General features: G+C 36.1%; 1 protein-coding gene across 1 annotated transcript; it reads left to right on the top strand.

Annotated features, from left to right (window-relative positions):
• Positions 1 to 5002: 5002 nt before the first annotated feature.
• Positions 5003 to 15324, top strand: LOC134822264 (ETS translocation variant 2-like). The gene is made up of 7 exons (XM_063833170.1): positions 5003 to 5023; positions 5481 to 5591; positions 11020 to 11176; positions 11656 to 11733; positions 12998 to 13137; positions 14501 to 14571; positions 15213 to 15324. Exons 1-7 carry the CDS (start codon positions 5003 to 5005, stop codon positions 15322 to 15324), a joined length of 690 nt encoding a protein of 229 aa, XP_063689240.1.
• The last annotated feature ends 16 nt before the right edge of the window (positions 15325 to 15340 follow it).

The raw sequence follows: 15340 nt of genomic DNA, 5'->3' as shown, positions 1-15340 counted from the left end.
TAAGGAAAGATAACCTCCCCGGTCCGGCCCTATATTTCAAAATATGCTCCCCTGAGCTGAAGTCTTGCTGAAGTCTTGTTATAATAACTACAAGAACCCTCACTAACCAGAGCCCAAGTGCGTCGCGTAGTACGCGTAAGCACATGGTGGGTGAAGCTGAAGTACGCTTACATTGGGACCCCAGGCTGATAGTGTTCATGAACACATAAATATAAGCTGCGGTGAAATGGCAGGCTCAGCTCTGCCCAGTATACTTATAGTAAAAGTACACGGACTTATTTTTTCGTGAAAAATTCTGTTCTCTAAAAAATTTACACACTTTGAATTTCCCTTTTTAATTCTTACATCTTTAAGTTTAAAAACATGCATCACTGTGTCTGCAAGTGCAACTATAGCCCACTTGCCACTGAACACGCCTTCTCTTACTGGGCGGCGCTCAGCCTGTCATTCCGCCGAATCTATTATGTTTATGAACATAATAGCCTGGGGTCCCCAGGTAAGCCTTCTCACCAGCTAGACCGGTTTAATCTATATCATTATCAGATTCACGATGTCAATCCTTCGCAGCTCGGCGAGGCCCAGTCTAGTGGTGCATCTCGCCGATCTACTGAAGATTGCGAGAAGCATTATTTGATAGGTACAACAATCATACCTTATTATAATCTATGTAATAAGCGCCAAGTGTTTATTTTTCTCTCTGATTTTGATAAATCTAGCACCAAAAGTTGGAAAAAAATGGCGTTTGATCGCCACATGCGCTTACTTTTGCACAATTGTGCTTCCAGTGAATTTATATTATTCAGACTTTGAAGCAACCTTTGGTACCAAATTCATTGAAATCAGAGATTAAAAGATTAAAAACTTTTAATTTTAAAATTTTTACGTCAGCAATAATTTCTATTTATGCTCTATATAAGCCTAAGGCGCATCCACATTTGTATTCATGATAATAAAAACTTCCGCGATTTAAACATTTTCAACTTGGAAGTCGAACTTTTTACTTCTCAGATTATAAATTCGGGGTTCTAATTTTACTTATAGGCCTATTGTCTGCATAATATCTAATTAATTAAGTATTACTGAAATTTATATCAGCTAACTGTGCGACAATTATTTAGAGCTTGCTGTATTATAAACGTTTTGGTAATAAAGTTTTAACAGAGGTAAGAAGTGAGTTTCATTAAAATTCTCCGGGAAAAATATAGTGAAATTGACAAAAACAATAATTCCAGCCAGGTCTTTATAAACGTTTTTGGTAACTGTGATAATTACAAAACTTACTTTTTTTTATAATGATGGAGTTATCTCGAAGAAGATCCAGCTGTGGTTCAAGAGTATGAATTTACAATTTAGGTGCCACGCGCCAACTCTCAACTACAAGATGGTTTTTACTTTTTAGGTGGCTAAAAGTAAAATATTTTGATTAACACCGCTGTTTTCCCCGCTTAATAAATAATCCCTGTACAATTTTGATAACCATGCTCCGCTTTAGTTCAACTTCAACTCGGTTAAGTTTGTTAAAATTAGGTAAGTGATATTAATTCAACTGCCGATCAAGTAAACGATTCGGATTAGTGCAAGTCATGGCCTCCCACGAATGAACGAGGTGATCATGATATTACGAACTTAAAGTTTGTTAATGGATCTCACATTTTATTTGTTATTCTGTTAAGTGTTATAATGGTGAATCGTTTCAACATGAGTAGCTTCGTTTTATTTTTAGAACCCTAACTGCTAATCGTTCATGAAAAGGGCAGTTCTCACTCAAAGTCAAACAATATTTCATCTCAAATTTTTGACCCTGACCCTGACCCTGACCCTGACCCTGACCCTGACCCTGACCCTGACCCTGACCCTGACCCTGACCCTGACCCTGACCCTGACCCTGACCCTGACCTAGTACCCTTACCCTAACCTTAACCCTAACTCTGACCCAGGACCCTGACCCTGACCCTCACACCATGACCCTAACCCGATCAATTGACCAGGACCCAGGACCCTGACCCTGACCCTGACCCTGACCCTGACCCTGACCCTGACCCTGACCCAGGATCCTAACCCTAACCCTAACCCTTACCCTTACCCTTACCCTAACCCTTACCCTTACCCTTACCCTTACCCTTACCCTTACCCTTACCCTTACCCTAACTCTGACCCAGAACCCTGACCCTGACCCTGACCCTCACACCAGCTGACCCTAACCCGATCAATTGACCCTGACCCTGACCCTGACCCTGACCCTGACCCTGACCCTGACCCTGACCCTGACCCTGACCCTGACCCTGACCCTGACCCTGACCCTGACCCTGACCCTGACCCTGACTCTCAGACCCTGACCCGATCAATCGACCCCAGTGTAATTACATGAGGGTCAATTGTCGGGGGGTCAATTGTCGGGGGGTCGATTGTCGGGGGTCAATTGTCGCGGTACCGTTTGGACTGATCAATTCTATCCAATGATTGCAAATACTCCAGCCGGCTCACAGTCGATCAGGGTACAGGAGGAACGGATCTTAATATAATCAAGGAGTGTGATGACGTAATTATCCTCAAGGGGGAACTAAGGTGTGATGAAATGGTGCTAATAACTGCTAGATACGTTGATTGAGTTTGCCCCTAACCTATAATATTCGTTGATTATATTTATAAAGTTAAATACTATTGGATACGTGAAGGCACTCTGAATAGAATTGCTCACCTAATGCGGATTTCGACTCAGCGGGTAAATACTCCTAACTGCGACAGTGAAATCCGGGCCGAAGGCCGGGTTCCAATAGTACTCCCATATAGATTATAGAGGTTAAAATTGGAAGGTCCCCCATCCCACCCCTCCCCTAAAATTATAAAGAGTCTCCTATATTGAATACAAGCTTAAATTAGATTGTCTCAAACCCCTCCCTAGAAAGATAAAGAATCTCACCAGAAATTCAGGCTAAATATAGATTTCTCCCACCACTCCTCTCCAATTATTCAATTATAAAGAACCTCTCGAATTCCCAGCTTCGTGGGCTTTAAGTAGAAATAACATAAATACTAAATAGTTGAAGCTTTTAGACATAGTTTAAATTTAACTCTCGCTTCTTCAACTGATAGATTGAAAATAGTTTCGTTTCTATCATGAACCTGCCATGATTATTGATTATATTTATCGAGCATTAACTAATAAACGCTTTTCTCAATGCCTAACCAAATCTATTTAAATGACCGACATATCAAACTTAAATACGACAAACCAGAAACCAAATTTAAACTTTTAAAGATATTAAACTAAATATAGTCCCTATCCGGCATCTGCTTTATATAGGTTAATTTACCGACTATTTGGATCTGGACATTATCACCACATAAATAACAACCTCTTACCTAGTCAGCGACCACGGAGCCATCAAGACTATCATTTCCATATACGGTAACCCTCTCTTGCTGTGGCGTCAATGTCAGGCATTATTCCATTACTGCCATTAGAACGGTGCCCTTACATGGTGTTGCTAAAGCCACTGCTCTGCCTCATCATGAAACTCGCATGCCTATAAAGTCGGTCAAAAATCGCTCAGTTCAGATTTCTCTGCACTGCACTTGCTCATTTGGTGGTTTCTGTGTTTGTTGCCGTACTAAAGCTTGTGTCGTACACAAGTCCGTTACACAATTCCCTCTCGTTACAGCAAAGGTGTGGTCTGGTTGTCGGAATATGGTACAATTTGGGAAAGTATACGGACTGGGCGTACTCGAACAAAGAATCGTAAACTCTGACTCTGAAGACAACATTTTCCTGATGCTACCTTCCATTTCGTCCCTTTTATCTGATATCGAGCTTGAGGTAGGGTGTTGATCTTATCTTACGTTTAGTTTACTTTGTTTTATTTTACACTTGTACGAACTGAATAGTACGGTCGGTTAAGCTTATAGTTCTTATTTGAGCTAGCTTTAGCTTTATTTGAACTAGACCCTTTGTGATAATACATTTCTGATGCTTCCCTCTATTTCCTCTCTTTTACCCGATTTTGAAGTTGAGGTTCCACCTCAGGTAGGGATTATGGATTATTATTTATAATGTATGTTTTATCTAATAGTTGGTATTACTATTGATACATTTAAAATTAATCTAATGTAAGTAGGGTACAAGACATAACAATACGTATTTGCTACTAAACTTATACATATTATAATTAGAACTAGTAGTAGTGTAACCCGTTCCTACGGCCGGGACTTAACTATATATCGCAGTTGAAATACAAAAGTATAAACACGCCTATTATAATATTCGAAAAAAAACGCATTACATTTTCGTAGTTAAAACAGTTCGACAGTATGAACTCGCTCAGTCCAAACAGATCGCAATTTAATTCTGAGTGCCCCTCATGTATCTAATATGTAATAGTAAGGTAAGTTGCACATCTCCTGACCAAACTAATTTTATTAGTTGAACTTTCGGTACCGGGTGTCTGGGTTTAAATAAACTTTCCACGCCGAACAGTTTAACATAATTATCAAATTTAGTACTAATCATAACATAATTATAACATAATTATCAAATATAGTACTAATTATAATATAGTACTAATTATAATTAGTTACACTATAAGTATTCAGTACCGGGTGTTTGGGTTTAGATAAACTCTCCGAACAGTTTAACATAATTATCAAATTCATAATATCAACGATATAATATTGTTATGTTGCTACATATGATTAGGCTTTACTGAGAATAAGATAATTGAGTAGTCACAGTTACCCTGGATTCTGGAATAATTATACATTTTATCAGAATACTTGAGTATTTATTGTATTTGTACTCCGTTTAAGAATTGGCCAAAACTAAAAATGTTGTTATTTTGTCAAAAATCTATAGTATAGCCATTGCATTTTACGTATATGAATTTTACTTTATTTTTGTATAAAATGAGTCCAAATATTATAATCTTTCGCCCATATTTACATACTATGTCTTTACTGGGCGGCGCTCAGTCTGTCATTCCGCCGAATCTCTATTCGGTTTATGAACATGATAGCATGGGGTCCCCAGGTAAACTATGTCTATGCCGGACATGGATAAATAATTTTACCATCTTTAATTTGTATCTTTTTAGCCATGAAATTACAAAAAATAGCAGCTAGAATAGACCAAACTTTTACTTTTCTTACCGCTATAGATGGTACCAGAACCACTATATTCAATATACTAGGCTTGTATTAGAATTTGGACAAGCTAAACAGTTTGACTGGTTAATGCATATTGAATTGAACTTTTTTGCAAAATCGAATTTTTTGCATAATTTCTTCGTGGGATGGCAATTTGGTAATGTGTATTAAGCTGTTGATAATTACCAACATTGTTTGTTCGATAAAGGATAATTATAACTGCATATCGATAAACTATAAACTATAAAGTAGTGTATATTGCAGCGTTTCTATAATTCTGCTGAAAATATGGAATATAATTACAAATAACAAATTACATATAACAATCAATTACCCTGCAGGCTACAGAGGCACCAGTAGAAGTACCACAGCCAGCAGAAAGAACAGAACAACAGCCTGCTCAGAGTGAAGAGGAGGACCAAACTGAGTCAGATCAACGGGAATTGGCCAAGGTAATTATCGTTAATTAATTAATATTAATTAACAAGGTAATTAATATATTGTTACTTGATAATTAAGTAATTAACGAACAAACCAAGGTAGAACCTGATAGTAATAAATAATAATGACCTGAGTGTTCAATATCTGAGTGTTCAATATCTTTGATTTTGATATAAACTTTTCATCTATATGGACACGTTCATTGAAGTTTGAGGATATTGGTAAATATTAGTGACCCTACTGAATGGCACGATGATGTAAAATGTGTCACACTATGAAACTATATAAACCCTCTAACCCTAAGATAATCGTTTCATCATCTAGATAAACTTTGTCGCATAACGATATCTTTATCAGACGATAAGATATCGCTTAAATGCGGCCGGCAGTGAGTTGTAAACTTTGTCACACTATAAAAACGTGACGGAGTTTATATGGACCCCTTGTTGCCGTGTTTGACCAAATTTTCGAATTTCCAATTCATAGAATAGCTGTATATGACTATTATCTACATATTTAGCGACTTTTTTCCTTAAATGGTAGCACCATGTAAACTCCGTCACACATTTAAGAAATTTATATGAGGGATGTTTATGACATCCTGACAAGAAATGCCGAATAGTCTAGCATTATTTTGTGAGCTGAATGTGTTTGGAATTGTTCACATATTTCATTGTTATACGCAAATACAAATACAGAAGGCAGAAATAGGTAAATTTAGTCACATAAATTTGTATGATATCTCAACATGTGTGAAATTGAGTAAATATTAGTATACCAACTTAAACGCCCTATATTACGTACTATGGATCAATTAACAATATTTCAACCATACGCCGGTCATATAATTTATTATATGGCAGTGATATGTTAACATTGGATAAATTTCAACACCTGAACAGGGTAAAAATTTGTAAATTTCGTCACAAAAAAAAATTATAACTTTATTTGCTCCATGTTGGCAAAATAACTTATTTATCGACATAGTGATGGTGATAAAGTAACATTATATACTAATTGAGGTATGATTCTTCAAAATAGGGGCAAGAAATGTAAATTTCGTCACATCAGCCATTGCATTAGTTAGATAGATTTTCTTTCATATCAACTGCCCTTATTATAGTTGGAATGGATTCATACAGGAAATATAGAAACCCATGCCCATTTTTCATCACATTGAAATTATACTGTTGGGGCAGGAAAAGTGAATTTCGTCACATTTCGGTAACTTAGTAAAATTAAACTCAGAATTGTTAAACTTGAGTTCTGATTTGCTGAATAATAACCTACTTATAATTCCTGGAAGAATATTGAATTCTAATCGGGGTATGGTTCTTCAAAATAGGGTCAAGAAATGTAAATTTTGTCACATACGTCATTGTAAAATTTAGATACACTTTCTTTCACATCAACAGTCCTAATTATAGTTTGAAATTATTAATTCAGAGATAAGGAAATATAGAAACCCATGACCATTTTTCATCACATTGAAATTATACTGTTGGGGCAGGAAAAGTGAATTTCGTCACATTTCGGTAACTTAGTAAAATTAAACTCAGAATTGTTAAACTTGAGTTCTGATTTGCTGAATAATAACCTACTAATAATTCCTGGAAGAATATTGAATTCTAATCGAGGCATGTTTCTTCAAAATAGGGTCAAGAAATGTAAATTTCGTCACATCAGCCATTGCATTAGTTAGATAGATTTTCTTTCATATCAACTGCCCTTATTATTATTGTGACCATTTTTACATCAACTGCCCTTAACTTGAATCAGCTCTATCCGTGCATCGTCCTTATATACAGTTTTCCCGCCTTCCAAACCAAAATCAGATATAAATGATTTCGGCAATTCACCCAAAATTTAAAATTCCATATAATGTGACAGAATTTACATCATTTCCCAATAAGTGCATGTATTTGCTAACTTTTCAAAACAACATATTCTAGGGCTATGATTAGTAGAAAAACCATCAAATAATGAGTTGAAAGGATTTTGAGGACACCTCACAGTAGAAAAGAGGTATCGTATTCTGAGTGTGACAAAGTTTACGAAATATTGCCTTAAAACCGTTCGATCCCTGCCCTTTAGCCAAATGTTGTATCATAATTGTTAGAATGACCTAATCTACTATATTTTAAACCAAAAAATACTAATTGGGCAGCTATGGTTAACACAGTCACAAAAATGTGACATTTTTTATATTATAGTGCCTAAAAACAATAAATTGTATTTCTGAGCCGTGTATATGGAAGTATGGGTCACGTGGCTTATGTACAGAACTTCTGAACACGCTATTTTTTTGGTTTACCAATATCCTTAAACTTCAACATGAACGTGTCCATTTACGATTTCGTATCATTTTGTGACGATGTTTACATCAACTGCCGGGCTATACTTCAATCAACTGTATCCGTGTATCGTCCTCATATAGAGTTTTCCCGCCTTCCAAACCAAAATCAGATATAAATGATTTCGGAAATTCACCCAGAATTTTAAATTCCATATAATGTGACAGAATTTACATCATTTCCCAATAGCCAAGTGCATGTATTTCAAGTTAACTTTTCAAAACAACATATTTTAGGGCTATGACTGGCAGAAGAACTATCAAATAATGAGTTGAAAGGGTTTTATGGACACCTCACAGTAGAAAAGAGGTCTCGTATTCTGAGTGTGACAAAGTTTACAAAATGTTGCCTTAAAGCCGTTTGATCACTGCCCTTTAGGCCTACATTGTATCATAATTGTTAGATTGACCTAATCTACTATATTTTAGACCAAAAAATGCTAATTGGGCAGCTATGGTAAACAATGTCACAAAAAATGTGACATTTTTTACATAATAGTGCCTAAAAGCAATACATTTTATTTTTGAGCAGTGCATATGGGAGTATGGGTCACGTGGCTAATGTTCAGAACTTATGAACACGCTAGATTAATATGTTAAAATTAAACCACTATCGTCAAAAACGCTGTTTTAGAAATTTACCAATTTCCTCAAACTTCAATGAACGTGTCCATATAACTTGAACGATCAAATTTAATTCAATTATAAAGTACTAAAGTAAAGGAACTACGTGGAATGTGCTTTCTAACATTTAGTTTTTTTTTTCAGCAAATGATTAAATTTGGAGCAAAAGTTCCAATGTCACATTTTCTATCGATTTATTTAAACGAGTTGTATACCGCTCTCTTGCTATTTTGCTTTATCAAATCTAATTATAATTAGTACTAGTGTAGCCCGTGTCTACGGCCGGGAGCTTCAAACCATTATGTCATTTTATTCAAGCATCACCTCAATTTAAATTTGAGACACATGTTTGAAAATAAAATTCTAAATGATCCACCTAGAACTAGAAGCTTAGAAGGATCATATACGATTCCGTCCAGTATCATAACCTGGAGGGGAGGTAAATATTGGGTTTTGCGATAAATCAGGACGGTTTAGTCGCTTATAGTTCTAATTATTTGAGCTAGCTTTAGTTTTATTTTAACTAGACGTTTTGTGATAATATATTTCTGATGCTTCCCTCTATTTCCTCTTTTTTACCCGATTTTGAAGTTGAGCTTCCACCTCAGGTAGGGATTATAGATTATTATTTATAAATTATTATTATTATCATTATTTGATATATGTGTTATCTAACAGTTGGTATTGATATATTTAAAATTAATCTAATTCAAGTAGGGTACAAGACATAACAATACGTATTTGCTCCTAAACTTATATTATAATTAGTATTAGTGTAACCTGTGCCTACGGCCGGGACTCCAAACCATTATGTCATTTGATTCGAGCATCACCTCACTTTAAATTTGAGACACAATATGTTTGAAAATAAAATTCTAAATGATCCACCTAGAACTAGAAGGGTCACATACGATTCCGTCCAGTATCATAACCTTGGATTAAATTTTGCTTGAAGTTAAAAGCTATTAAAATTTAAGAGCATATTTAATTTTAAGGTTAATCATAATGTTGCTCCAAGTATTAGTTGCGTCTACCATTATAAACTTAAATTACATTTTTCTTCAAGTAATTAAAAAGTTTCATCATATTCATAATGAAGTAGGATTTCCAATTTCAATTTGGAAGGTATTATTATAGCGAAGTTTGGGGGAAGGGAACAGCCACGGTAAATCGGGGTATTGTTTGTTACTTTATGAATGTCAGGGGAAGTAAATTATGGCCGCGGTATATCGGGTTTTGTGATAAATCAGGACAGGGTAAATCAGGGTATTGTTTGTTACTTTATAAATGTTAGGGGAAGTAAATGGCCGCGGTATATCGGGTTTTGTGATAAATCAGGACACGGTAAATCAGGGTATTTTTTGTTACTTTATAAATGTTAGGGCAAGTAAATGGCCGCGGTATATCGGGTTTTGTGATAAATCAGGACACGGTAAATCAGGGTATTGTTTGTTACTTTATAAATGTTAGGGGAAGTAAATGGCCTGATAAATCAGGACACGGTGAATCGGGGTATTGTTTGTTACCTTATGAATATCAGGGGAAGTAAATGGCCGCGGTATACTGGGTTTTGCGATAAATCAGGACACGGTAAATATGTTCTGTTAATACGTTCTGTCTGGTACTACTAAATAAGATTATAATCTACTTCAAATTAAAGCGTACGTATATACTGTTAGTGTTATTAATATTATATTTCACCGTACCAATTTGAAATTGAATGATACTTAAACATGGGCCGCCCCCGCACTGAGGGGGCACAGATTCATGAGACAGATTAACACTGAAGTATTCCGTGTTTTCGTTGGTGACCACCTCCGAATATGGCTAAAAACTAAAAAGGCTACAAAATTTTATAGCTAACGACGCTGTCGAAAGTTCAAACATGTGTGGGCTTCAAAGGTGCAACTTAATGAATAATAGCTAAGTGCTAATGCTAATACCATATTTAGACTTCAAACTGGGGGACTCGGTAATCGTGACGTTATGCTTGTCACAATACTCGTTAAGTTTAAGTGGTTTTTGCCGATATAACCCTGTGACGATTATTATTAAGATCGGTTAACTTCCATTAACATATACCTTGATATTTGATTGACTAATGTGTAGGTAGACTAAGTACTAAGTTTTGATAGTTTCAAAACTAATGTGTATTATGAACAATAAATACACGATATTAGAAGTAGAACGCGAATAGGATGAAGTCAGTAACATTAAAACGTTGATGTTCAATCTTCCACCTAAAAGAGCAGTTTCATTTTTCGTATCTACGTGATTACCAAAGACATCTTTGAACACTCAACACTTAGCACAAGTTCACGTTTTTAATTAAACCGCTTAAGGCGGCTGTGACATGAACAGCAACGTAGCCGCTCAGCAATGTAAGTTGTAACAAACCATCATTCCCTTAGACAGACTATAACACAAAACTTAAATAGATAACCGTAATAATTAAATTACAGAGACGGCTACGAGAGTACATGCGAGAGTTCGAGATAAACAGGTCAACCTCGTCAGGACAGTGGCCGGGCAGCAGTATGCCCTCAGAGTTCAGCCCTGCTCTATTCAGGAGCATTTTCCCTTACTCTGGCGATCTGCTTTACGCTCAATTCCACCCTGGTTAGTTGATGATTACATAGTTACATAATCAAATAATAATATAGTTACATAATTGTTATACATAATTGATGTGAGTTATTTAGATTAGCAGTTATTTAGTTTATAAATAGCAGTTATTCATGGTTATACCTATATAATATGTACCTAACTATGATATTTTTCTGCTTGTTTTGTCAGTCTTGCAAACAAGTCGTGGGAGAAACCATTCGTGACTGCATTTAACCATTATATGCGGCGTCATGTAAATTCATGATTTAATTTGATCCAAAGGATTGACGATGCCCTTTTTTTGCTTTTATCGCCATTTAAGGCAACAGCTATGCTGGTTCCATTGACGCTTACAACCTAATTGATCAAGTTACGTGATTTGTTTCAATACGGGGTCACGAACGGTTACTAAAGTTTTACTCCTGGCCATTTTCATGTCCAAGTTCACATAACTTATATAATGTTCAGCACTAATCTGGTGTCTCTTTCAGAAGATGCTGACGAAGATAGTGAATCTGATAAAGATTCAGACCAGGAAGTCCACCAACAGTCGGAATCAAGATACGAATGTGAGTACAAGATTCTAGAAAATTCTAGACTAACATTCTAGAACATTCTTATTATTCTATTATAGCACCCTTTGTGGTTATAAGTGTGAAGTTGTTGAATTTGATACTTAGGGCAACTGCAAATTACGAATTTTGTCTCATCGGCATAATTTATCGATGACCAGTGGCAATTTGTTTCAAAGATCAGTCAAAAACCATAACATGCATGTGGAGCTATATTTAACCCAACTAGGCCACTATACTAATAATGCTCCTTTATAAATATACTGCTCCTTTATAATGTTCCTTTATGAATATAATGCTCCTTTATAATGCTCCTTTATAATGCTTCTTTATAATGCTCCTTTATAATGCTTCTTTATAATGCTTCTTTATAATGCTCCTTTATAATGCTCCTTTGTAATGCTCCTTTGTAATGCTCCTTTATAATGCTCCTTTATAATGCTCCTTTATAATGCTCCTTTATAATGCTTCTTTATAATGCTCCTTTATAATGCTTCTTTATAATGCTTCTTTATAATGCTCCTTTATAATGCTCCTTTGTAATGCTCCTTTGTAATGCTCCTTTATAATGCTCCTTTATAATGCTCCTTTATAATGCTCCTTTATAATGCTTCTTTATAATGCTCCTTTATAATGCTCCTTTATAATGCTCCTTTATAATGCTCCTTTATAATGCTCCTTTATAATGCTCCTTTATAATGCTCCTTTATAATGCTTCTTTATAATGCTTCTTTATAATGCTCCTTTATAATGCTCCTTTATAATGCTCCTTTATAATGCTCCTTTATAATGCTCCCTTATAATGCTCCTTTATAATGCTCCTTTATAATGCTCCTTTATAATGCTCCTTTATAATGCTCCTTTATAATGCTCCCTTATAATGCTCCCTTATAATGCTCCCTTATAATGCTCCCTTATAATGCTTCTTTATAATGCTCCTTTATAATGCTCCTTTATAATGCTCCTTTATAATGCTCCTTTATAATGCTCCTTTATAATGCTCCTTTATAATGCTCCTTTATAATGCTCCTTTATAATGCTCCTTTATAATGCTCCTTTATAATGCTCCTTTATAATGCTCCTTTATAATGCTCCCTTATAATGCTTCTTTATAATGCTCCTTTATAATGCTCCTTTATAATGCTCCTTTATAATGCTCCTTTATAATTCTCCTTTATAATGTTCCTTTATAATGCTCCCTTATAATGCTCTTTTATAATGCTCCTTTATAATTCTCCTTTATAATATTTCTATTCCACAGCCTCAGAGTCAGGAACCTGTAAAGGACCCCGGAAGTTGTATCTCTGGCAGTTCCTGTTACAGTTAATACGGAATCCTAACGAGAGCTCCATCAATTGGACGGAGAGGCCCCCAGAGTTCATTCTAACTGATCCACAACAGGTTAGTTCGTGTATAGATTTAGATTCTTGTGAAGAGGTGAAACATGTTTTTTTTTTTTGTTTTAGAGAGGCTGGGCATAGAAAGCCCGGACTAGAGGATAGCATTAAGATGCTTTGCCTACCTCTGGGATGAGGGGGGGGGGGTTTATCGGAGACAACAGTGTGAATTGTGGAGGACGGTGGTGGTAATGATCTGAATGGGAATACCGCGCTTTGGTACCAGATGAGTTTATAAATCAGTTAGGCAAGGCTGCATATGTAATGTGTTAATGCGCTAAGTTACACCAGTCTGATCCAGTTCTTCTGGTACTATTAAGCGTTTGGTGCGGTTTGTGAAGTTGACGATTGTGGTAATGTGGTGGTTGTCGAATATGTCGTTGACCGAGAGGTAGTAGTCCCGAAAGTATTGACCTCTTAGTTGGGCAATAGCTGGGCACTGTCCAAGAAAGTGTGAGACAGTTTCCTCTCCGTCACCGCACATAGGACAAGCACTGGTGCTTGATTTGCGGATGGTGTGGAGGTGTTTGTTTAAGCCACAGTGGCCCGTGATTAGGTGGACTGCGGTTCTATAGTCTTGTCTATTGTTGATGAGTGACGTGTTTATATTATTGATTATTTTGGTGTGCTTTTGGCCAAGTGTTAGTTTGGTGTGTCTAGGACCATCCGTTAACCAGATATCCTGATTCAGTCTGTGGACTTTGTTGTTGATTTGTCGTTTGATGTAAGATTGAGGGATTGGGCATTTCAAAACGTGTTCGCTGGTCGTGCCAAGCTTGGCCAGCTCATCCGCTTTTTCATTTCCCCACAACCCAATATGGGCTGCGATCCATCGGATCTCTAGAGTGTTGTTCGATCCGAGTGCGTTAAGGGTGTCATAACAGTCTCTAGTAGTTCTGCTCCTCGTTGAAAGCGAGGAAATAGCTTGTATGGAGGAGAGACTATCAGACCATATAATGATGTGTGAATTGGTGTAGGATGAGAGATACTTGCAGGCTTCAATGATTGCAGTGAGCTCTGTCTGGTAGACAGTGCAATAATCAGGGAGCTTGAATGATCTCTCTTCCAGGGTGGTGTTGTTGTTGTCAGTCGTGATGATGTACCCAGCCCCACTTCCGGAGTCTGATAGAGACCCGTCTGTGTAGCAGGTGATCGTTTCACTGGTAATGTTGTCGATGGTGTGTTGGAGTGCGGTTCTGTATTCAGTGTTGTTAGTTCCAGGAGTGGTGACGGTGAAGTGCATGTTTGTTTTCACACGTGACAGAGATCTTGGGATTTTATTGGTTATTACTGGAAGCTTTTTTGTTATCCATGAATCTAGAGGAGTCTTAAAACTGGCATTTATATTAACATCATGTTCTATTTAGGTGGCTAAGTTATGGAGTGAGTACAAGGGACGAGGGTGTATCAACGTGGACAGTCTATGTAGAGCTCTCAGGTAAGATAATAATTAGTTAATAAGTTGATTAGTTAATTAGTTGATTAGTTGATTAGCTGATTAGTTAATTAGTTGAATAGTTAATTAGTTGATTAGGTAGTTGATTGGTTGATCAGTTGATCAGTTGATCAGTTGATCAGTTGATTAGTCGATAAGTTGATTAGTTGATTAGTTGATTAGTTGATTGGTTGATTAGTTGATTAGTTGATTAGTTGATTAGTTGATTAGTTGATTAGTTGATTAGTTGATTAGTTGATTAGTTGATTAGTTGATTAGTTGATTAGTTGATTAGTTGATTAGTTGATTAGTTGATTAATTGATTAGTTGATTAGTTGATTAGTTAATTAGTTGATTAGTTGATTAGTTGATTAGTTAATTAGTTGATTAGTTGATTAGTAAGTCAATGGTTGTGTACCACCCCGAAACTTAATTCTAAGATGGCAATAAAGATAATGAATTCTAGAAAATTCCAGCATATTTCTTTATAGAAATCTACACTATTAATTTACATCGGGTATATGATCTTGATCTTCCTCTTGGTGAGAATTTATAAATAAAATTTTATAATTTTAAGTCAATTCTATCTTTCTATTATCAGTTAATGATGCTGGTAACCAACAGTAACCTGGTTCATATTCCAGGTATTACTACAGCAGGAATATCTTAAAGAGACGGCAGGGTATGGGAAGGTTTGTTTACAGTTTCAGTGAAGCAGCTCTAGAGCTAGATGTCACGAACACACCCCATCAGTAGCTATATCAGTAACTGC

This window comes from Bolinopsis microptera, chromosome 10 (genome assembly GCF_026151205.1).
Source record: "Bolinopsis microptera isolate Bmic1 chromosome 10, MBARI_Bmic_1.0, whole genome shotgun sequence".
NCBI lineage: Eukaryota > Metazoa > Ctenophora > Tentaculata > Lobata > Bolinopsidae > Bolinopsis > Bolinopsis microptera.
Note: the sequence above shows the minus strand (reverse complement) of the source record. Positions and strands in the feature narration are given on the sequence as shown.

Bases quoted from the DNA above. Each gene is read 5' to 3' on its own strand.
- LOC134822264 (XM_063833170.1), top strand. From the start codon at position 5,003: ATGATAGCATGGGGTCCCCAG. The intron at 11,177-11,655 runs GTTAGTTGATGA...TGTCTCTTTCAG, and splicing joins TTACGCTCAATTCCACCCTG to AAGATGCTGACGAAGATAGT. The intron at 13,138-14,500 runs GTTAGTTCGTGT...TGTTCTATTTAG, and splicing joins TTCTAACTGATCCACAACAG to GTGGCTAAGTTATGGAGTGA.